General features: G+C 41.7%; 6 protein-coding genes across 11 annotated transcripts in view; 3 read left to right on the plus strand and 3 right to left on the minus strand.

The window, feature by feature from the left end:
• Positions 1–18: 18 nt before the first annotated feature.
• On the minus strand, positions 19–1,363 carry Mrpl22 (mitochondrial ribosomal protein L22). Its single transcript, XM_070660762.1, has 4 exons — positions 1,202–1,363; positions 749–985; positions 448–661; positions 19–313 (listed from the first exon to the last, which is right to left on the minus strand). The coding sequence occupies exons 2-4, from the start codon at positions 977–979 to the stop codon at positions 93–95; spliced, it is 666 nt and encodes a 221-aa protein (XP_070516863.1). The 5' UTR covers positions 980–985; positions 1,202–1,363; the 3' UTR covers positions 19–92.
• Positions 1,364–1,460: 97 nt separating this feature from the next.
• On the minus strand, positions 1,461–3,217 carry Wal (electron transfer flavoprotein subunit alpha wal). Its single transcript, XM_070660757.1, has 5 exons — positions 3,096–3,217; positions 2,816–2,900; positions 2,414–2,743; positions 1,874–2,326; positions 1,461–1,744 (listed from the first exon to the last, which is right to left on the minus strand). The coding sequence occupies exons 2-5, from the start codon at positions 2,855–2,857 to the stop codon at positions 1,568–1,570; spliced, it is 1,002 nt and encodes a 333-aa protein (XP_070516858.1). The 5' UTR covers positions 2,858–2,900; positions 3,096–3,217; the 3' UTR covers positions 1,461–1,567.
• Positions 3,218–3,227: 10 nt separating this feature from the next.
• Positions 3,228–4,099, plus strand: LOC139104963 (U6 snRNA-associated Sm-like protein LSm2). The gene is made up of 4 exons (XM_070660769.1): positions 3,228–3,381; positions 3,493–3,560; positions 3,626–3,716; positions 3,811–4,099. Exons 1-4 carry the CDS (start codon positions 3,379–3,381, stop codon positions 3,937–3,939), a joined length of 291 nt encoding a protein of 96 aa, XP_070516870.1. The 5' UTR covers positions 3,228–3,378; the 3' UTR covers positions 3,940–4,099.
• LOC139104955 (carbonyl reductase [NADPH] 1) lies at positions 3,460–6,052 on the minus strand. 2 transcript variants are annotated; one of them, XM_070660758.1, is made up of 6 exons: positions 6,038–6,052; positions 5,761–5,920; positions 5,526–5,678; positions 5,047–5,307; positions 4,667–4,905; positions 3,460–4,583 (listed from the first exon to the last, which is right to left on the minus strand). In XM_070660758.1, exons 3-6 carry the CDS (start codon positions 5,544–5,546, stop codon positions 4,280–4,282), a joined length of 825 nt encoding a protein of 274 aa, XP_070516859.1. In that variant the 5' UTR covers positions 5,547–5,678; positions 5,761–5,920; positions 6,038–6,052; the 3' UTR covers positions 3,460–4,279. The 2 variants fall into 2 exon arrangements, with proteins under 2 accessions (XP_070516859.1, XP_070516860.1); XM_070660759.1 differs by lacking the exon at positions 6,038–6,052 and having other exon boundaries at positions 5,761–5,925.
• Positions 6,053–6,294: 242 nt separating this feature from the next.
• On the plus strand, positions 6,295–11,197 carry Vps39 (vacuolar protein sorting 39). Of its 2 annotated transcripts, XM_070660739.1 has the most exons (12): positions 6,295–6,514; positions 6,593–6,766; positions 6,835–7,090; positions 7,347–7,579; positions 7,781–8,025; positions 8,109–8,531; positions 8,619–8,936; positions 9,008–9,434; positions 9,553–9,660; positions 9,768–10,092; positions 10,230–10,338; positions 10,686–11,197. In XM_070660739.1, exons 1-11 carry the CDS (start codon positions 6,445–6,447, stop codon positions 10,291–10,293), a joined length of 2,643 nt encoding a protein of 880 aa, XP_070516840.1. In that variant the 5' UTR covers positions 6,295–6,444; the 3' UTR covers positions 10,294–10,338; positions 10,686–11,197. The 2 variants fall into 2 exon arrangements, with proteins under 2 accessions (XP_070516840.1, XP_070516841.1); XM_070660740.1 differs by lacking the exon at positions 10,686–11,197 and having other exon boundaries at positions 10,230–10,481.
• Positions 11,198–11,292: 95 nt separating this feature from the next.
• Beta-spec (spectrin beta chain) overlaps positions 11,293–21,947 on the plus strand; it is a 29,339-nt gene continuing 18,684 nt past the window's right edge. For all 4 annotated transcript variants that reach the window (XM_070660719.1, XM_070660722.1, XM_070660720.1 and 1 more), the window contains exon 1: positions 11,293–11,513. The gene's annotated coding sequence lies outside the window, so the exon portion shown is untranslated. The remainder of the gene's footprint in view (positions 11,514–21,947) is intronic.

Below are 21,947 nucleotides of genomic sequence, written 5' to 3' on the forward strand. Positions count from 1 at the left end.
CAATAGTCAAAAAATTGCTTGTAGTGAATTATTTCAATAATTATAATTACAATTAGTCTTTATTTAACAATGTTAATAATGTATTTACGGTATTACAAAGAGTTCGGTATTTTGCGGTTATGTGTACTTTTCATGTAATCTTCCAACAGTTCCTCGCCAGTCTTAGGATACGGTAGGTGATAAATTTTAGGCGGCGGACCTTCCTCCAAGCGTACGAAGTAATGACAATACCTATAATGGATTACTCCCATACGTCCTTTGGCGTGGCGTCGTATACCCTTTATTACGATACCTTTTTTACAGAATGATTCCGCTGCAAGAAAAACATTTATTTCTATAATGCTTAATCAAATTATTCAAATATAATAAATAAGTAGATCGATTTGTAAATTTTATTTGTACGTAACAATTATTTAAACTGACACTTAATTTAGTTGACACACTCACCGATCCACAAATTACTTTTAAACTCAACGTTATGCTCTTGAACGGCCAGATTTTGAGCCTCCAATATAACTTCCTTTGCAATTACCGCGCCTTTTTTACATAAGAAACTTAACTGCTTCACAGCCTCGTCCACGGACATTCCTCGTACAAAGCTCGCGATGTACCACATTTTTTTCGGGCTGTACTTTATATTAGCCTTCATATGGCACACGTACTAACGAACAAATATATAATAATATACAATTATTAACAATTTGATGACGCAACTTGGTAGTTAAAAAAACTTGCGTAATAAACTTACAGCAGGCCGTCTTTCTTCGCCCGGCTTTTGTGGTGGAAATATACTTTCATTGTACGTTAGAAAATGAAAGTTGGTCTTATCGTCTTTCAATTCGTTTTTACACCGTAGTGCGGAAATATGAAAATTGCATGCTGGAGTAAGGTTTGTGACAGTTGACAGTACATTTGTCCTATTTGTAGCAGATTTCCCATACGAAACTAAGTGTTTGATGCACTGACGAATACTTTGCATGTTGTACTGAAATAAAAAATTTTGTTATTAATAATAAAATTATTTGGATAACTTGGAGACTTTTTTTAATCTAATGGAAATATAACAAATTTTATTAAGGTTCAATAAATTCAATAAATAAATCGATTGTCATAAAATAATATTTTCTGCAAGGAAAAGTGTATAACCTATAAAAATCGTTTAAATTCTATAACTTCCACATTAAATTATAAACGCACTTACCGTAAATAAAATATTTTATTTCTATGAAAAAGATTATCAATTTCCAAATGTATGATGTATTGTTTTATATAAATTGTTCTATATTTCACAGAAAAAAATTAATTTTATAGCGCAGAAATACAGAAACTTGCGCTTCTCGCGCATCGATACTCTAACCTTTAAATGATAAATTAATTAATAGATGCAGTAGATGCAACTAAACACTTGTTGTTTTTACAACTTATTGAAGTTAACGAGTTGTAATGACAACGAACCGACCTTTGGTAAAACTGTCATAAAAATTTTAATCTCGCGTATCGTGTTATAATACAATATAGTAACAAAAATAACTGTATGAATACAATATAATTTCTCTACGTAAGGTATTTATAATTTCTCTGTTAGCTCGGGAACGGCTTTAAACAAGTCCGCGACTAATCCGTAATCCGCTACTTGGAAGATAGGAGCCTCTGGATCTTTATTGATAGCCACAATCGTCTTAGAGTCCTTCATACCGGCGAGATGTTGAATCGCTCCCGAAATTCCGACCGCTATGTAGAGATTCTAAAATTTAATTTAATTTAATTTTATTATACTCAAAGAATTAAGAAAGCTTCGAGAACAGAGCCAACAATAAAACATGTTACATTAATTATTAATTAATTATTAATTTATTACTGCTGTTTAACTTACGGGTGCAATAATTTTTCCAGTCTGCCCGACTTGCATATCATTCGGCACGAAACCGGCGTCGACCGCGGCGCGTGACGCTCCTACTGCCGCGTTAAGCTTATCCGCCAGCGTGTACAACAGCTGAAAGTTTTCCCCTGACTTCATTCCGCGCCCGCCGGAGATCACCACCTTGGCGGACGTCAATTCCGGTCTGTCAGACTTGCTTAGCTCTTGCTTAACGTAATCTACTTGATTGGCGGTGTAATCGCCAACGGGGACACTCTCGCATTTGGCATCGCCACCCTCCAGAGGCAGAGATTCAAAGGCAGTGCCTCTCACCGACACTACCTTCACGTTGTCCTTGGACTTGAGAGTTTGGATGGCATTGCCGGCGTAGATAGTACGCACGAAGGTATCGGGGGCCTTTACGTTCGTGATGTCGCTTATCGGAGATACATCCAGCTTAGCTGCAACCTTAATTAGAAATTCATATGTAAATTAGCATACACAACTGACACTGCTGGTGTTAATTCTTAACGTAATAATGAAACGTGAACTGACTCTGGGAAGCAGGGCTTTGCCAAATGCACTTGCACCAGCCAGTATGTGCGTGAACTTGTGCTCACTGCAGAGCTTGAGTATGAGCGGCGTCAAGGACTCTGCAGTGAAGCCCTTGAACGCGTCGCTGTCCGCGAGGAAGACCTTGGACACTCCCTTGGCCTTACATGCATTTTGGGCCACAGTTTCGCACTTGGTACCGGCTACTAGGACACTGACGTCACCACCGATCTTTTTGGCAGCTGTCAATGTGTTGCAGGTGAGCGGCAGGAGACTCTCGTTGTTGTGCTCCGCGATGACCAAGGTAGACTCGTAGCGTACGAGTGAGCTGAACTGAAATCGAGCGATGCTCGTAAGAATTTAACAATTTGAGGGAAATTTAACTCGAGGAGGACGCTTGCTTACTTTGCTCGTGCTTCGCAGCGTCTTCACGCAGGTGGAAAACATTGTTGCGGAGTTCTGTGCGTTTCTTTTCACTTGGATCGTCGATCTGTAAAATAAAAAAATAGCCGTTCTTAATCAGTGATGACCAGGTCCAAAGTCCCGCTGAGTTACATCGACTAGCAAACACATTATTAACACATCGAAACACGCAAGGTATAAATTAAAAAAATTACATTTGGTTTATTGTACATTAATTTGCATATCTGTATTTAATAAAATAATATATATATTGATATTTTACGTTTCGTAAAAGCGACGATGTCGAAACAAGTTCTTCGTGATGTTGTCGGTGTGACAATTCAGCTTTAGAAGCTTTAGGTTTGCTCAGTTTGCCCGCCCGGTTGCCTCAGTTCAGAACAACTGCAAGGAACAAACCGGAGTTTCATGCTTCGCTCTTGTCGGTTTGCCGCTTTGTGGTTCTCTTATAAGTTAGGTTACCAATTCATCGGCAAGACGCAACGCATTTCTCATTATAAATAATTATAAGCCGACATATGCGAATATAGTGACCCCGAGGATTAATTATGGTGAGTATTAAACAATTGAGTGAGGATTTTAGTAACATTCGACTTCCCCGTGCGATGTATCTGAATTAAAAAAATTAATTCTGTGTTTTTATTTTATATATTTAATTGCAGTTGTTCTATTCCTTTTTTAAATCCTTAATTGGAAAGGACGTAGTAGTAGAATTGAAGAATGACCTCAGGTAAGTCATTACACGACTACAATGTAATTTAAAGTCGCAATTGCATTATGAGATTTTTGTTTCAGCATCTGTGGCACTTTGTATTCTGTTGACCAGTACTTAAACATAAAATTGGCTGATATCAGTGTGACAGATTCGGAGAAATATCCCCACATGGTAAATTATTAATTAATATTTTTTTACAAATTAATGCGCTAAACCTGATATTAATAATAATACGACGTCTTGTATATTAAATTTTAAATTGCAGTTATCAGTAAAGAACTGCTTCATTCGCGGATCTGTGGTGAGATACGTGCAACTTCCAGTGGATGAAGTAGACATTCATCTTCTGACTGAAGCAGCAAGAAGGGAAGCAATGAACGCCCAAGCGAGATAGTTTACAATTCTAATATGGTTGATATCAAAAATTCATTATCTCCCTTCAATTATATATATCTTTCACATTTAGCATAAAAATAATATATGAAATCGTCTTGTATATTCATAAAAAAAAGTTTTTTTTTCTCTTACGTGGATAATATAACAATTCTTCCATACATTTACTTTGCTTTACTTTAAAATATAAGAAATATTTGTAAGTGTACAGGTTTACATTTATTTGGTGGACATTAATATTTAATTTTTGTTAGAGTGAGTACGTCCCTCGTATATTTATTTGTTCGTGTTAGATATTCTAAAAATGATTAATGCAATCTGGTAAATTCGTTTGTGTGCAATTACTTCCATTCCGACAACGTTTTATCCAGCCAAATGTATTTCCCTTTTATCTCCGTGTTCTCGGGTAGCAATGCGCAATAAACAGGAGCTATGGCTCCCTGTTCCGGTGTGAGAGTTCCCTTGTGACTGGTCATGTCTGTGTCTACGTATCCCGGGTGCACCGCGTTTACCGCGATGTCTTTTTGCGGATCTGCGTTGAACATGTTCTGGTGAACGCAAGCTAAAGCGGTAACGCCAATCTTACTCATCGCGTACGCGGAACGTGACCAGCCGGCTTCCAAATGCTTTCCAGCTTTTGCAGCGCTAGAAATAAATCACACGTGTATAAATCTTTCCAACAGTTTAACATATAAATAAATTAATTTATTTAAGAATATTGAGCTCACTCGACAAATTCGCGCATGAGTTCGTCCAGTTCAGCCTCGGTCAGGTTCGGGTTAGCGAACTTTTGTTTCAACGCCTCGCCAGTCATGTTAGACAAACGCCCGGCGCTACTAGAAACGTGAACCACGCGGGCGTGCGGTCTGAGTAATGGATAAAGAGCAGAGCATACTCTGCGCAAGCTGAAGTAGTTAACTCGCACCGTCTCTTCTGCTTGAACGCTGAAGGGTTCGGTAGCATTCGTCTATAATAAATACAATTAAAAAAATAAAACGTTACTTTGCAAAATTATATACTGAATAATTTCTATCAAAGTAAGCCTTAAATAAAGAGTTGTAAATATGTGAAACAATATCAGTTCGATTATTAATTACTGTGCGTTTACTTTGAATGCTATGGCTGCATTATTAATCAGAACGTCGAGGCCGTTATATGTATTTTGCAAGTAATCTCTGAATGTATTGACACTGTTGTCATCATTGATGTCCAACTGATGAAACTTTGGGTCCAAACCCTGCTTTTTCAGCTCGTCGACGGCATTCAAGCCACGCGTGGTGTCGCGAGCTGTCAGATAGACGATCCCGTCGTATTGCTGACAAAGAGCTTTGACAATGGCAAAGCCTATGCCCTTATTGCCGCCAGTTACCTAACCAGAATATAACGTAATATTAGCGGAAATCTGCCGATTCTTGTAGATCTCGCATAAAATAAATATATTTCCACTAAAGATAAAATAAAATCTAATTAAATATCAAGAAGTACAAAGCGAAGTAAAAAGACCAGATCAAAATCATTCTTTTGGATCAGACTACGGTTAATTAAAAGAAAAAAAAAAAGGATTAACAAAGCAAAGCAATTACGTACCACAGCCACGCGTCCCGTCATCGTTGTTCAATTGTAATTGCAATAAACTGTAATATAATTCTATCCACAACGTTCCTTTATTTATACGGCCACGTGGCCTTCAGCACAATGATCAAGCACAAAATAATCGTCGTGCAAACACATCAAAGTTAGCTAAAAAAAAAAGGAAACGAATTATAGAAAACGATACAAATTTTTATAATACAAAAAAAAATGTTTGACGTTTTAATCTTACGCGAAAAACGCGGGAGCCTGATTAGCCACTCGAAATCAACGAATCTGTGCCAAGATTTGAAGACCTTATCAAATCACCACTGATTCTAGAGGCTGTCCTTGTTTCTGCACGTCGGAGAGAAAAAGACGAACGTTAAAAACCACCGGCAGTTAGGGCGTATCTAAAGCATATTGTAGTCACGTAAAGAATACTTTATCGTTTTCCCCTTTGGTATTGTTATAATAAATAATAAAGAAATATTTTTATATAATAATAACAAAATGTCATGTTACTTTACTTGAGTATTATAAGCTTTGTTCTTTCCAGCTGTGCTGCTGAACTGCTGCAGTAAGTTAGAGTGAAAAGAAGTATGTTTGTTTTACTCTAACTTATTGCACTAGTGTAGTATGTACACCAGTTCAGCAGTGCAATCTGGAAAGAATAAACCTATATAGATGTTCCTGGTGGCAGTCGACATCTTGCGCGTCAGCGTGCGCATGTGAGTTTTCCTTCGAGAACTTTCATAACAAACCTAGGCTAAACTGACCAAATCGCGTTAGTGGAGCAAGCGGAGTATGTCAGTATCAGTGGAGTACACCGAGATGTGTTGAAATGCTCCATCGAGCAGCGAGACAATTCGAGCGTCGTTGACAATTCAAAATAATTTGTTCGGTCAACTCTTTTTTTTTTTTTAAAGCCGCAAAGATGCACGACGCTTACGAGGACACGTCTATATTGAATATCACTGTGCAAATTGAGTCTATGGCCGCTTACGGTGAGGGATGACTCGATCGCTCACGCTGGACGACCTCGAGGTATTTAATGTTTCCTAAGTTTTTGATTTTTTTTTTAGATGACAACCTTCTAATCGGCACCAGAGAGGGCCACCTTATTATGTACAATGTCCCAACAATGTTCGATGACACGCATAAACTGGAATTGCTACGTCACAGCAAGAACTTCAACAAGAAGCGAATTAATCAGATAGACGTTGTACCAGAATATAATTTGTTAATTATTCTTACAGGTATATTTGCGTTGTGAATTAATCTACTTTGATTTTTGTCTCGGGATCTAATTATAAATAAATTGCAGACAACATCGTGTGTATTCACGATTTGAATTCACCAAATTTTCAACAAATATGTCAGCTGTCAAAGACTCGAGGTGCTACGTTATTTACTTTGGACGTCCAGTCAACCGAGAGCCTGACAGGAAAGAAGAACACCGTGGTACGATTGTGTGTCGCTGTTAAGCGCAAATTACAACTGTATTATTGGAAGGGAAAAAAGTTTGAAGAGTTTAAAGATTTTGAGATTACTGTGCCGGATATACCTCGGCAGTTGTCATGGTAAGATGCATTGAACGTTGCTGAAAATGTCTTGGCATAAGGGCCGGTTTATACATATTCATTTTATATCTGTGCTACATCAGCGAAATCGGATCTGACGATTTATACTTATTTATTTTGTATCCGTATCGTATTCATACTGTATCTGTTTAAGAAAATTCGAAACGCTACACGGACGCGTATTTACGAGAAAATTTGTATAAACGGGCCTTAATATTACTGAATTTATTGATTAAACTTTTTATTAATCATTAAGGTGTGGCGAAAAGTTGATATTAGGATTTCGTGGCTTATCCTATATGATTTACGACCTAAACGATAAACCAAAAGAGCTTTTTCCTACCGGTAAATCTCCCGAACCCAGCATTACAAAGCTATCGGACAGTTTTTTTGTCCTGGGTAAAGATTCTCAATCGGTTGTCATGGACACAAGAGGAGAGCTGGTTCAGCATAATACTGTAAAATGGTCTGATACACCTAATGCAATAGGTATGTGCAGTGTATGCACATTATACTGAATGAATTATCATGGATGGAAGCAGTTACCGATTGAATTTTAGTTAACGCTGTGTAACGCTTGTATTACTTCTATTCATTATGATTCATCCTTTAGACACTGCAGTACGGATATTTTTTTATTTATTTCTCTTTCTAATTGTTATTAAACTAATTTTTGATAATGTATTTTAGCATGGGATGATCCTTACTTGCTCGGCATTGTGCACGATAGATTGGAGATATATACATTAGAAGGGTGTTTAAACATACAAACGATAAAAGATCTGAACAAGGCGAGACTCATATATCGATGCAAGCAAGGAAAAGTTTTTGTGGCATCTATCAGTCAGATTTGGTGTATCAAAGCGATCGACGTCGCTTTACAAATCAGGACTTTGCTGGAACAAAATCAATTTCAGCTGGCATTAAAGTTAACTGTACGTTGTTACATTTGATATTATTTACTGCTATCGAAATTGTAATTAATCAGGCGCGTAACAATACAATGTATGTATTTTAGAGTTTATCAGATATAACAGACGAGGAAAAAGCCAAGCAAACGTACAAGATACAAACCCTGTACGCGCACCATTTGTTCTACAATAAGCGATTTCAAGAGGCAATGAATCTGTTCTTAAAACTGGGGACCGATCCGTATGAAGTGATTAGATTATTTCCAGATTTAACTAATACTTCGAGCAATACTAGCGAAGTAGATGAACCAGCGCCCAATTTACCGAAATTACAAGATACCGATTTGGAAAAGGGCTTGCGTGCACTGATAGTCTTTCTAACTGAAGTTCGACACAATTTGATGGCAAAAGACAAGGACCTCAATAAAGAAAAAAATGGAGTAAACGAAGAAAAGAACTTAACCGCCGTAAAAGCCACAGAGCAGCTTTTGAAAATTATAGATACTACTCTTCTAAAGTGTTATTTGCAGGTAAAAAAAGGAGATAATTAAAATCTGCGTAAAAAAAAAAACTTTAAAAAAATTTTTTTGTAATGAGCATTGAATATTTTGTTTTAGACCACTGACGCTCTGGTTGCGCCTTTACTTCGACTAAACCATTGTCACTTGGCAGAGGCTGAAAAGACCTTGTTGATGCATCAAAAATATCCGGAACTTATTATATTGTATCAAACCAAAGGGCAGCACAAAAAAGCGCTGGAGTTGCTGGAAAAGCATGCAAAAGAGAACGATTCTAGTTTAAAGGGCATCGAGAGAACTATACAGTATTTGCAGCATCTGGGGAAAGATCACATGGATCTAATATTAAAGTTTGCCGGGTGGGTTTTAACGGAGGATCCCGAGCAAGGCCTTAGAATATTCATGGAGGACATACAGGTTGTATTACTATTCGGTGCTTTTACATTTGCCGGTTTCTTTTATTTAAATGTTTTCGTTTCTCCTTGCAGGAAGTCGAGAACCTACCTAGGCCAAAAATACTGGACTATCTTCTACGTTTTCACAAAGATTTAGTGATACAATATTTAGAGCACGTGGTGCACGTTTGGGAGGACAATAATCCGTTATTCCATAACGTTTTGATACACCAATACAAGGAGAAGTGTCTAGCGTCCATGAGTACAAACGCAACGCCGGCGGAGAAGGAGATTTCACAGCACGTCCGGCAGAAGTTGCAAGAGTTTTTGGAGAAGTCTACGCATTACACGCCGGAAACGATATTGGTGCATTTCCCGTTTGACAGTTTGTTTGAAGAGCGCGCGATTATACTTGGACGGCTTGGTCGCCATCAACAAGCTATCTCGATATATGTTAGTCTTTTAAACGATATACCGCGTGCAATACAGTATTGCGAAAATGTATATACGAAGTATCAGAGTAAGTAAATTTCAAAGTAATTAAATAATAAATATAATATTAAAAATAAATAAGAATAATAAATTAAAAATAAATATATTAATAGAGTGTTATATTATTAATTAATTATTATTTTAAGGTGAAGATCGTGCGGAAAAACAGAAGCAAACGGACAACGCTGATGAAGTATACGTTTTGTTAATTCAGCAGTTGTTGAAACCCGATAATGAAGGAGTTTTAATAGCTGGTAAATATTAACATAATCAAGGGATATCTTATATTCAATAAAATAATATCTTATCTCTAATTGTATTTTTTATGTCTGAATTTTTATAAGTATGTTTGTTCTTTCAGGTTGTAGTCTAGAAGTTCAAAGAACGGCACAACCGGATTTAGAGATGGCTTTGCAATTATTAAAGGAGCATGCTTCAAAGATAAATCCCATGAAGGTTTTGGAAGTTTTACCAGATTCCGTACCTATCGGTAGAATAAAGCACTTCCTAGAAGTTAGCTTGCAGAACAATCTGAACGCGAAGCGGAAGACGCAAGTTCTCAAAGGACTACTTTACGCGGAGCACTTGCAAGTACAAGAGCAACGGATGCACTACGAATCGCAGAGCGTCCTTATGACGGAGTTTAATATATGCCCAGTTTGCAAAAAAAGATTTGGCAACCAAAGGTTCGTATATAATTAATTTAAATTAAATTAATATATTACATATTAATTATATAACTCATTTAATAGAATTTAACATATATATATGTAGATTAATTTTCCTAAATTATATGAGATATTAATAGATTTTATTTTTTCAGCGCTTTTGCGAGGTATCCCAATGGTGACATAGTGCATTACTCTTGTCAAGATCGTAAAAGCTAAAGATGCAGTCACGAGATTACACGTTGTCACAAGTCATACATAACTGTAAGATTGTATACATATACAAAATGTACACATTTTATATATATGAATTTCGTACAAGAAATTCCGATGCATGTATTGTTACGTGAAAAACTACTCACTTTACGATCACTTATTAAAAATTATTAATAAAACTACAAACAAAATTTCTTGGGTTAATTACTACAATTTTTTTTCTTATACTTTTTGTTACTACAACAAAAAGTGTTCAGAAAAAAAAAAGGATATCCAAGAAGTATTTTGTTTATTGCAATAGTGATCGAAGAGTGACGCAAAATAATATTTAATTAAAATAAAAAGAGCTTTAAAAGCACATAATCGCGTTCTTGGCGATTTGAATTTCTTCGCAGGGGTGCGATTGGCTGCGTTATTACCCGCGAAATATTGCAAAGTCAAAGCTTGCAAAGCCAGAAACCGGCGCGGCTTCTCCACGAAGGTGACTGTGAACTTTTTTCCGGCGTGATTGACGTATCTGCATAGAAAGAGGGAAATAAAAAGAGTTACGAGTTCCGACGAGCGCGACGCGAAAGATGGGGCGTGACCGCGGTCCAGAATACAGATTGATGATGTCATAAGCGATCATGTATTCCTACGCCAGCCGGCGTAAGACAGCCGCAAGACAGGTACAGATAAGAGAGGGCAACGCCACGTTGATTTAATGTGGGATTTATTAAGTTACTGAGATTGTGTAGAAGATAATAAAAAATAATAATATTAGGTAATTAGACGATAGAGTAACTTAGAATTTAATGACTTTGATTGATTTAGCATAAACTTTCTATTATCGTTAAAAAATTTTTTCTTAATTTGTTAATTCTTCACAATAATTTAACCAAAAATAAATCACAATTATTCCTTTCGAGGAGAGGTTCTTATTCATTTTAATTTTTCGAAATAAGGTCGCTAAAAAATTCGTAATCCGCGCGTTTTTCCGCCGGATGGCGCTGACGTATGCAACGTGAAGAGTGCACCGTTCTTCACGCGAGGGGACTAGCTGCGGCGGCGTAGGTGCGCGCCTCCCGATGTTCAGTTGGTTGCGCGCCGGTTGAGTGTGTGGACGGGGGTGGTCGGTGCTCGTCGGATCCTTACTCGGTGGTGTATTTTGGTGTACTGGGCCCCGGTGTACTTTTATGCGAGTTGCGAGGCGGGACGGTGCCGCGGGGTGTCCTTACGCGTGGGTAAGTAAAATCTAGAAGCCTCAGATCGGGCGCCTTTCGGCGAAAACGCGGCGCGGCTCGGCCACGGGTGGATATCGGTGTCGGGATAAAAATGGCGTGCGCCGCCTCGGCTTCTCTCTCGCTCGCTCTTTCTCTCTCTCTTCGCCGGCCGTCCTTTTCTTCTTTCTTCGTGCCGTACGGCGGCGGCATAGCTGGTAGTACTACGGGCCTACGGTGCCGGTGCGCCGCGATGGCGGCTGTCAATAACGATCGCATCCACTTGATAGGGATCGCGTCCGCGGCCTGCAGCGGCGTCGCCGCTTGGGCTCTACCGGCATCGATTGCCGCCCGGCGACCGTCGCCTCTCTCGCTAACGAACTTTACTTCTTATCTCGCTCGAACGCCCTCCCGCGCTTCTCCTCCCCGCGATCTCTCTTTCTCGATGGTACTCGGTGTTTAATCTCCCGCGAAGCTTCCCCCTTTTCCCCTCCCCGTTCCCCCTCGTCTCTCGTTGCTCTCTCGAAGCCTCGCTCGATCGGTTTCGATCGGCGGGCTTGCTCGCGGAGTCGGCTCTCTTCCTCCTCTCGCTCTCCCCCGCTGGTGGACTTTAATTTCCCGTTTCCCCTCCCTCTCCCTCCCAGTCGGTGACGGTTTTGTTCACCTGTCAAGACGACCTATCTGTCGGTGACCCAATTTCCCGGCGCCACCATTGAACGCGCCGAGCGCCGAGAAGCGGAATCGAGCGCAACTCGGCGCCCGCGCTTCTCGTGTTAACGTGTCGCGAAGGAGTCGAGGGGAGGCATCGAATAGTACGCGTTTTCCGAGTATTCTTTTTCCTCTTCGTTTCTTCTTTTTTTTTTTTGTTTCCTTTTCGATGACGCGAGCGCCGCGCGCGAAGGGTACCCGGCAGTACCCGGCGTAATCGTAGGCCTCCCCCTCGGCCGGTAGCGTCAACTCGGCCTGAAATTGATGTCAATGGGCGTGGAAGGGCGAGCGAGGCGATCTCGCGGCACGATCGCGCGGAGATAAGCCTGTCCTTGTACCTGTCCACGCGTATCCCGCGGATGCCCGGTGGACGCACGGCCAGAGAAATAAAGAGAAAATAATAACGGCAGTGATAAACTTTGTCGAGCTTTCTTTAGGGCTACAAGTGGGCACTTGGGGTGTTTTGTTACACCCCAACATTTTGTCATTCCCTAAATTTTAGATGGAGATAAATTTTCTTCAAGCTCCCCCCGTATCAATTTTTTAAATTGCTTTTCTAATCCCTCACGATTAACAGCATTGGCGTATTTTATTGTATTAAAAAATTTTTTTTTACTATAGACGTTGTTAAAGTTGACTGCGGTGTGATTTTCGCTCCACGTGCCTACTTGCGTCAGAGATTTAATATTGTTATTGTGATTATATGTATGAGTAAAAATAGTACTATTATAATAGAAGGTTTCAGCATGCGTAAAATATATAATAGTATATAATGATGTATAATAGTACTATTATATTAAAATTTTTTATTATAGCATCAGATGCATTGTATACATACTATTTGTAATACTATTACTAATACATTTGTTAATTGTAAAAATTGTCACGTTAAAGTTATAATACAAATAATGTTTTAATAAACCTCCACAAGGTTTAAAATAAAAATAAAAAAAAATAAAATAATATATGAAATTGTTATAATTAATATTAAAGTACGAATTAAGTATACACGTGTTTCTGATGCTATAAAAAATAATAGTTACTACATTTTTAATTATCTTTCTTTACTTATCGTTGTCGTGAATTTTTAAATTTCGGTTTAGAATCCTTTTTATAGCTTTAAATTGTCAAGAATCACTAACGCCCACCGTTCGACCGATACGGATCAATTTTTTCTCGGTTTAACGTACCGCCCATCTCGTTTCCGATTCTCAAAACTAGAGAGATAGACGAAAAGTAACTTGGACCGAGGGTAATCTTTTTATAGAAATAGATACGAGTTGTATAGATCAGTTTCAAGGGTTGAACGCGCGTCCTGAAGCTCTCGAAGCTCCAGTCATGACGGACCGGAAGCTAAAAATTAGCCGAGTGCCGGCCGTCCCTTCTCGCTTGAATAACCTTCAGTGTTCTTTTGGCGACTGGCGTTCTCGAGGAAAACGTTCTCCAGAACGAAAAGTGTTATTTTTACACCCAAGTTTCGAATCTCGCAGCGTCAAACTCTCTCTCTTTTTTTTTTTTCGTCATTCGCGCTAATTTTCATTGTTCTCCGGTTTGGATAATAGAAAGCGATTGCTTTTCTGTTCAAGTACCTAATCTTGCGAATAAATTTCGCGACGGTTCCGTGGATGACTGACCAAAACCTGCAGCCGCATCGATTTCACGTCCGGCTTTTCCGACCGCGTCGCGCTCGACGGAAGTGCGTGCGTGCGTGCATGCGTGCGCTTGTTCTCTCGCTCGCGGAGAACACGGGGGCGGAGAGGAAGAAGTGTACGCACTCGCCGTGTCGTTCGCGCAGCGTGCGCTATTTCTGGAGCGACGTTAATCCGTTGGGGGAAAATGCCAGAGCGAATTCCTTTCTCGAGGGAGACGGACAGGGTTCCACTTCTCGTTCGCGCGATTTTCTTTTTTTATTTTTTTATTTTTTTATTTTTTTATTTTTTCCTCTCCTTTAAGCTCGATGTCACGGTCGGCTTCTGTGCTAGTCGCGGGCCGCGAATTGCCAAGCGATGTCGTCACTCGCCGCCGAATGCGGGAGCTGAGTCACCCCCTGAATCGCGGAATCGAGCGACCGGGCTCGCGAAATGTTAAGGTCTCGGTGAAGTGGAGTCTCTCGGTCGGTGTCGCAAAGTGCGTCCCGTTCGATACGCCAGTTAGGTGCAACACGCCGTGCTCTCAACCACGCGCTAGACGGACGGGACAGAGGAGAATAACCCCGGAAAATGGGACTTCCGCCTCGGCCCCTCGTCCCTCTTCGCGCACAACGATCATTAATTTTCCCTCCGATAACGCTGATTTTCTCGAAAATCCAATGCGAGTCCGTACCGTATCGTTTATCCAATTTAATTAAAAAAAAACCCCAAAAAAAGAGAGTACTCTTCTTTTAAAAATTACTTTTCATCGGCTTATTGACGTGAGAAAAAGACGAGAACGGATCTGGAGAACGTTTTCCTGCTCGGCCAATCACGGGTACTTTTCGCGGAGCTAGTCTGGCCGTAATAATCGCTAATCCGTGATATCACTGACCTTTGACTGTATTTAAAATATCGTGGCCCCGTCGACGCCCTCGATCACAAGTGGCTCGATCAAGCGAGTGTGCCGTGTTTACAGTTACGTCATGGCGTACGGCGGCCGTGAGCGTACGTGTCTCCGGCATGCATTAACGAATTAATCTTAAACCCGCGTGACTGGTTGATTTTTTACAATATTATTGAAATTACCCACGAGGTAAATGTAGATTAGCCCCGAACGTTAGACTGTCGTTTCATTCTCGCTTCATTCTCGTCGATAAAAAGAAAAAAAAGCCGCAGGGTCTTGAATTCTGCTCGCGCAATGAATTACTCGTTTCTTTTTTTTTTTTTTTTTTCTCTCAATAATTGTAAAGAAGTATGCCACGTTAAGTTAGCGTTCTAAGGTTGCGCGCTACAATGAAAACAATTACACACTCGTAACATATTTGCGCTTACCTCAGCGCTCGCCTCGCGGTTATTACATCAACGGAGATGCAATCGGCAGATGCAGTCGCAGAACTCGCACCTCGAGATACGATTTTATCACCCTCGGAAGCCGGGTTCCTCGGGTCGAACCGTCCCCTTCGTAAGTCTATCAATTTTCGCGCCGAAGCATAATTTTAGCACGCGATTAATTCATTAGTTTCTGTTCCAAGTAGAGAGAAGCAGCTGATCGCTTAGGCTAGACCTCGAACTTCTCACGAGCTCGTACAATGCGTTCGTTCATGCTTGAGCGAAAGTTACTTCACCGTGACACTTGCACGCCGGTCGGGCGACACGTAATCCGAATTTCCGGTTCTATTTTTTTTCTCTTTTTTTTTTTTTCTCGTCCATTGTGCCCGCTGTCGACAGCTCTAACAGCACGCAATACGAATCGAGTACTTGATTTTATAACTGTTACGTATACTTGATTTTATTAAACCGTTACGCGAAGATTTTCTTTCGCGAAAACTACAGGCTTTATCTTGTCCTTTCTTGGAACTTCGCGATGTAAGAAATTCCTCTCAAAGGGCGCTCGTCTATTTCAATATTTTTATTTTAAAAAGCGTTTGCGCAGATATGAACGAGTCGCCGTTTTTCTTCTATCCCTATCGGCTTCACCTCGGCTGAGATTTATTTACGTTTGAGACGGCGCTAAATTGAGTTCTATTACAGGCGATATCGAAACAATCGGCACCGATAATGTAAGAAAACCGAGATGAAAGCGCGCGGGATCTCTTTCGACCTGACAGCCCGCTCTCGCATAACATGAATAGGATATGTCACGCTTGTGAGAAATCGAGTCGAATGAAAACGGTTTTCTCCAAAGCGGACATTGCGAAATAGAAATATATACGGGGCCGCGAAGAGCCAGGCCATACAAATATTATATTTAGCCGAAGTTTCCGAGAAGTAGCGTTGCATCTTGCGTGGCCGAATACTAGTCCACTTTCCCGAATAAGAGCGAGTAACTTAAGCCTCTAAAACGGCACGCCGTCCTGGCCGCTTTGCTCTTTTTCACTCGTATCTCAAAATCCAACGGGTTTAGCTTTAAAGTACTTAAAAAAAATTTTTTTTTTTACTTTTTTTAATTTTTTATTAATGCGCCGAATATTAAGAAAAAAGAATATCTTAAAAGTATTTAAAAGAAAATTAATTTTCGGTTATTGTAGCCAGCGCGCCGTTTGAGGGTTAATCTGGTTAGTGTGGACGGCATATAGCGCCGCTAATTGGGGAGGTTTTTATTTCTGTGACGTCGCTAGGTATGAAAATAGAAGCGCAAAATGTTTGCACGACATACACACACAGAGCACGAAATGAAAGAGATCAAGGCAGCGCGATACGTTAACGTTAACTCGCGCAACGGCGAGGTCGAGCGTGATCTTAGCGTAGATATCCGATACTTTTCCCGAGTCCTACGTGAAATATACATGCGCCCGTAAAATGAAGAAGCGAGTTGCGTGATGCGACCCCGACGGAATAACACCCCACGCGGGTTCGGGGGGATCAATTAAAGGGGGCGATTTCGTTTTCGATCGGAATAACCCTCTTGGTTCGCTTCGAACATTGCTAACATCGTTGGTCTCCCCAGAAAAATTCATTCGGGAATAAAACGTAAAAACGAGCACTTGAAACATTAAATTAAAAATTCAATTAAAAAAAAAAAAAAATTTGCTTGTTGATTATTAAAAAAAGCAAGATAACGATTTCTTTCTTTTATCGATCGGTGCTTATTTTTTTTTATTTTATTTTATTTTTTCTTTTCTCTCGTTTACACTGCGAAGGATGATCCCGCGAGGCGTGACCGCGCTTTCGAGGAAAATTATCGAACGCGAGTAATCTAATCTTTCCCGCATTGCTTTCAGAGCGGAAAATGCCGCGACGTGAAAATCCCTGCTGCGCCTCCTCTCGTTACCGCGCATCCGTGTCTTTTTATAAATAAAGGGGGTGCCGGGGAGGGACGGGAGAAGAAGGAAAAAGCTTCGTCAACTCGATAGATAGTAATACCTGTCTTTGATATCGATTGCTTTAATGAGCGGCGCGCTTCCGTTTACGGAAAGGGGGCTCGACGCAACCTACTTTCCAGATTGCCGCATCCAGATTACGCGCGCAGCCTCATTCGCGACCGTGCGAGCTACGTGCGAGCGTAAACGCGAAACGGTTAGATAATCGATGACGCTGCGCTGTTTCGAGAGAGGAAGATAAGCCTCCGGGTTGTCGATTCGCGCGCTTTGCATTTTATTTAAGAGTATCGTTAACAAAGTTACGCCTCGGTCGCGATACCGCGTGCCAGAAGCTCAACGGGAAGCATTGCGTTTTAATTTCGCCGCAACGAAGAAATGAAGACGTTGCGTGCAAGAAAATAAAAAATAATATTAATAATAAATCATTTTTCTGCTTTTTTTCTCTCTCGCTATTTTAATTACATGCGCAGGGTTCGTTAAGTTCGTTAAGCGCTCAACGAAATTAATTACCGTTTTGCCGGTATAATCGTTATCGGAGGTTCACTTTTTCTGTCGCGGGCGCGGTACCGCGTCCAGAAAATCGTCAGCCTAACTGTATTATCCTTTGCTTACCTTACGCGAGAGCGTCACTTCAAGCTTTCCAGGTTCGCGCGATCACGCCAGGCATTTTACAGTTCCGATTGTCGGAGTGAAGCGTCGATTAAGGGTACCGTTACGGATCTTTTGTTGCTCGCTCGTTCGCGCGGAGGTAGCGAACGCCAGGCGGAGTTTTCTATCGAGTATACTCCTCTCGTTCGAGATGACGAGCCTGTCAAGGACACCGTCGACAGGAACTCGCGCGAGGAATTGAATAGCCCTGGAGTTTGCATCTCGAGGCCGAAGCCACATTCCGTCCGCGTATTTAAAATGTTCGAGCAAGTCGTCCGACGGGCAGATTAGCGCAAATGCGGATGTGACGTAGCCCCGTGTACAGTAACAACCGTCAGCTCTCTGTCTAGAAATAGGGGTTTCCAACCGGCGTCTCCTCGCGTAATTCTAGTTGAAACGTCGCTTTTGCATGGTACGCACGGTAATATCTGCTATTGCGCTCGTGTACTGAAAATTATTAATGCACCGCGGGTAGATTCTGCCCATGCAAAATATTAAATATTATCTATATGTCGAATCAGAGATCATAAATTGTCGAAATAATATTTTATTACGTTAACGTGCAATATATTAGAAGAAAAAAAAAAAAAGAAAAAAAAACGGAAAGAAAGAATTGAAAAACAATTAGCCGAACAAAGATGTATTCGTTTAACGAACGTGTATCGAAATATTACGATTAATTTCGAAGCGAGAGTTCTTAATTAGGCTTTAACTCGCTTGTTTCCTCGCATCGAGCAATTTGCGCTAATGAATACGCGGCTGAGTACCGAGTTCCTCAATTGTCGGCTTGCAGCGGAGCTATTGTGTTTAAAGAGGCGTAAGATCGATTTCCTCGGATCAGTCGAATCCCGTCTACGTAACACGATTTCGTCGATCGTTTATCGACCTCGCGACAAAACTGCGCGTACGAATTACTGAAAATTGCTGATGTCGGCTGGGTAGTTCCGTGTACGATGCCAACGAGGAATTGCGCTCGAGGATGATATATCCGTTCCATTTCGTAGTAAATTTCACTCGTATCGCGAGAGTCCCTCTCAGATTATCCGCGAGGATTTCCTTGTACATTGTAACAAGTTTTTCCTCGAAATTGTAACTTTTTTTATACAATTTAATCCGTAGCGAGATGGTCTTTCAGACGCCGGATAATCGAACTTCTTAACGCGAACGAAGCTTAACGTGCGGGTCGCTGAGATGATATATTATTTATTAGCCACTTGGCAAGCGCCATGCTGAATGCCTTTGGCGGCACGTAATCTCCCTCGTTAACATTATTCGTCTAATGCAACAGTCGTCTATTTATAATACGTGTCGCGAAAGACACGGCGGTGTGATTAAGCCTTTGAGAAAGCATAGCTTTCGAGTCATTTTATTGTTCATCGATCGCCAATTCCGCTTTATTGTCTTCTCGGTTATTAATCTTTGTCAAGAATAGCGAGTACTTTCCTTTTCTGTTTGACTATACGTTGACTTCAACGTGAATCGCTTCCCCGCGAAAATACACTCGGGTAATATTGTTCGAGATTGATATTAATTTTAATTATTTAATTAATTATTTTATTTCCCGACGAGCCGGAATGCGTCCCTTCGGTTCGCCTCCTCGCGCTCGCGGATATTTATAATTTCGCAGCGGCGGTTTCTTTCGTTCAGTAATGGGTTTCTAATAAGAACAACAGGGCTTTGATGACTCGGCGTGCGCCTGCTGATGGCACGCGACGGGACGTCGCGTCGCTCGCAAAATTATTCCGGGAAAGTCACGCGCGTTTTGGCCGCGACTACATAGCTCCGACTTTAATCTGTGGAAAGTTGAATGCCGCGGTCCTTACTCCACCGCCGACTACGGCTCTCCCGGCCGAAGGAGGAGCGAATCGGGTCATCGTAAGGACATTCACCCCGCGCAATTCCCGTGCATCCCGGTCCCCGTCAATTTTAAAAGCTTAAATCTTTCTGCTCTGATATTTTCATTCGAATAAAAAAATTTCCCTCTCATACAAACCGAGACATAAAATGCACGCGACGAGCTGAAAATTTTCGAAATGCAAATCCCGACTGTTGATTAAAATTCCAAGCTCCCGCCGTCAATGTTAGCTTCGAGTGATTAATATAATCTACTGTTTTCTCGAGAACGACGCGAGATGATAAATCAGCATTGCTTTCAAAAGACTTCGAATAATTAGTCTGTTAGAGAAAAGGTCAATCGCGACGAAGCTGCAACAAAAAAAAAAAAAAAAAAAAAAAAAAATTATGAAAAAAAAATTTTTTTATCTTAAACGTTACGCCGACGTGAACAGTCGTCGGCTCGATTCCGAGCATTGACTCTTGAAATCTCGTTAGCGGATGGAAGCTCGCAGCTTCGGGGGAGGACGGGGCAGCACGTTGCCGGGAAAACTGGGTCATCGTAAGGGCGTTTACCCGCTTCACACCTCCGCGGCTCTTCTCCCGTCGGCGAAAGGCTCCGCTGCCTACTGCGGCAAGGAATCGTTTCGAACAATACAATCGGCTCCGCAACGGCGATTCTTTCAACCGTACCTCCCACCGTCGCCCACGTTCGACATCCAAGCTTTCCTAGGCCCGACCTACGGCGAGAGAGTTCGTCGGGCGGTAAACGTTCGCGCGCGGTTCATCGAATTAATCTCGTTTAATTAATGAAAGATACGCGAGTCGTTCTCTGTACTTTGTTCGCCGTAATGCGCAAAAATGATTCTCTTCGCTGTCTTAATTACCGCTCTTAGGAATAACGATTTGATGATTACAGAAGTGAATGACGTTCCCACGTTGCGTTCCTTACTTATCTTAAGCTTCCACGCGTTAACGTCGTCATTACAAGCACTTTTCGTAATTAAAACCTTCGCGGATTTTAATACGGCGCTGAATAACGGTATTGAGGTTACGTGATCCGTTTCCTCTGCACTTATATAAACGCAAATCAGGCAACTCAAAGGATATTATTGAGAGCACAGTCGCTTAGTCGTTTCGTTTCAACCCGAGCGCTGCACCCGTCGATGGTTGATGCTCGGCTCTAACGATCTCGAGAGACCTCGGAGGAAGTCTCGGGGTGACAAATTGCGCTCGTAGCGACTGGGAATTCGAGCTCAGACTTCAGGGCTAAGGGTCACTTCGACCGAGCTCCGATTGACTTAATCGGGAGGTCTAATGTCCAATAGAAGAGCGGTTTCAGGTGAAACAAGCTCTTTTTTTTTTTATCGGATCTTATATCGAATCAGGCCTTTAAATTAAATTAATCGCAGCTTCGCCGTAGTGGGCCCGAAGGTTTCGAAGTAGAGGTATCACCCATCACCTTGTGCAGGTGGTCTCGGACGTGTGCACGACGCGGACACCGGCGCCACGGTGACTCCGGTGGAAAATCAATAATCCCGGTTTCACGTGTGCGTGCGTGAATGTACATGCGCCGCGTATATGTGCGCGCGCGCGTTCTGTTCATCTTACCTTCGACATTGCGACGAGACGGTGCAGTGGTTCGCTATATCGAACCCATCGCGGCGCGATACGATGGCGAATTATTGCCGCGACGTGCGTATCGTCCTGGACCGACCTAAAGATAGACCCGGCGACGACGGAGTCGACGTTACGCTTATCTATGGGCGATTTCGCCTGCCGCGAACGCGAAAAAATTGTTTCCGAGCTCTGGGTAAATATTTTCCGCGAGCTTCGTAGCGTCGCGTAAGAAAATTCCGAGATAAAGGACGACGCCACGCGCGGTGCTTTAGGGTGCCCGGACCCGGGGCGGCAGTAGGGCTAATTATAAATAGCCAAAGGCCGCGTGAACGGTATATCGATTTTGTCTTTTCGCGATACACGCCCGCCGTAGTGGAAACAAATATTCAGCGAGGCGTACGACCTTCTCGCCGCGGGAATGAGTCGAAAATGCGGATGATGGACGGCACACGGCTGGCACATTCTTGACGGGAGCATCTCGAGGAGGAACGGACGGCCGAGAATTTATATCACGCCCGAGTGATAATGCACGGCGATTTTGACGCACGTCGCGCGCCCGTTGTCGGGAGGATTAAAGGAAAACTTTCCGTTTGCACGGGAGAAAGCTCCCCGTGGACGTGTTTAGACAACAGGACTGCGCTTTCCACGATGTGGAGGCGCCGAGGTAACGCAGTAACTCCGCTATAACTCGCGATGCA

This window comes from Cardiocondyla obscurior, linkage group LG08 (genome assembly GCF_019399895.1).
Source record: "Cardiocondyla obscurior isolate alpha-2009 linkage group LG08, Cobs3.1, whole genome shotgun sequence".
NCBI classification, from domain to species: Eukaryota; Metazoa; Arthropoda; class Insecta; order Hymenoptera; family Formicidae; genus Cardiocondyla; species Cardiocondyla obscurior.

What these genes read in the sequence shown, in the direction of transcription:
- Vps39 (XM_070660739.1), top strand. Translation starts at nt 6,445, where the DNA reads ATGCACGACGCTTACGAGGACACGTCTATATTGAATATCACTGTGCAA. An exon ending in ATACCTCGGCAGTTGTCATG is followed by an intron (nt 7,091 to 7,346) that starts GTAAGATGCATT and finishes TTAATCATTAAG; the next exon opens with GTGTGGCGAAAAGTTGATAT. An exon ending in TGATACACCTAATGCAATAG is followed by an intron (nt 7,580 to 7,780) that starts GTATGTGCAGTG and finishes AATGTATTTTAG; the next exon opens with CATGGGATGATCCTTACTTG.
- LOC139104963 (XM_070660769.1), top strand. An exon ending in GAATTGAAGAATGACCTCAG is followed by an intron (nt 3,561 to 3,625) that starts GTAAGTCATTAC and finishes TTTTTGTTTCAG; the next exon opens with CATCTGTGGCACTTTGTATT. An exon ending in CGGAGAAATATCCCCACATG is followed by an intron (nt 3,717 to 3,810) that starts GTAAATTATTAA and finishes TTTAAATTGCAG; the next exon opens with TTATCAGTAAAGAACTGCTT.
- Mrpl22 (XM_070660762.1), bottom strand. Translation starts at nt 979, where the DNA reads ATGCAAAGTATTCGTCAGTGCATCAAACACTTAGTTTCGTATGGGAAA. An exon ending in GCGAAGAAAGACGGCCTGCT is followed by an intron (nt 662 to 748) that starts GTAAGTTTATTA and finishes TTTGTTCGTTAG; the next exon opens with TACGTGTGCCATATGAAGGC. An exon ending in TAAAAGTAATTTGTGGATCG is followed by an intron (nt 314 to 447) that starts GTGAGTGTGTCA and finishes TTTTTCTTGCAG; the next exon opens with CGGAATCATTCTGTAAAAAA.
- LOC139104955 (XM_070660758.1), bottom strand. Translation starts at nt 5,546, where the DNA reads ATGACGGGACGCGTGGCTGTG. An exon ending in TGACGGGACGCGTGGCTGTG is followed by an intron (nt 5,308 to 5,525) that starts GTACGTAATTGC and finishes TATTCTGGTTAG; the next exon opens with GTAACTGGCGGCAATAAGGG. An exon ending in CTCATGCGCGAATTTGTCGA is followed by an intron (nt 4,584 to 4,666) that starts GTGAGCTCAATA and finishes ATTTATTTCTAG; the next exon opens with CGCTGCAAAAGCTGGAAAGC.
- Wal (XM_070660757.1), bottom strand. Translation starts at nt 2,857, where the DNA reads ATGTTTTCCACCTGCGTGAAGACGCTGCGAAGCACGAGCAAA. An exon ending in CGCTGCGAAGCACGAGCAAA is followed by an intron (nt 2,744 to 2,815) that starts GTAAGCAAGCGT and finishes GCTCGATTTCAG; the next exon opens with TTCAGCTCACTCGTACGCTA. An exon ending in CTGGAAAAATTATTGCACCC is followed by an intron (nt 1,745 to 1,873) that starts GTAAGTTAAACA and finishes ATTAAATTTTAG; the next exon opens with AATCTCTACATAGCGGTCGG.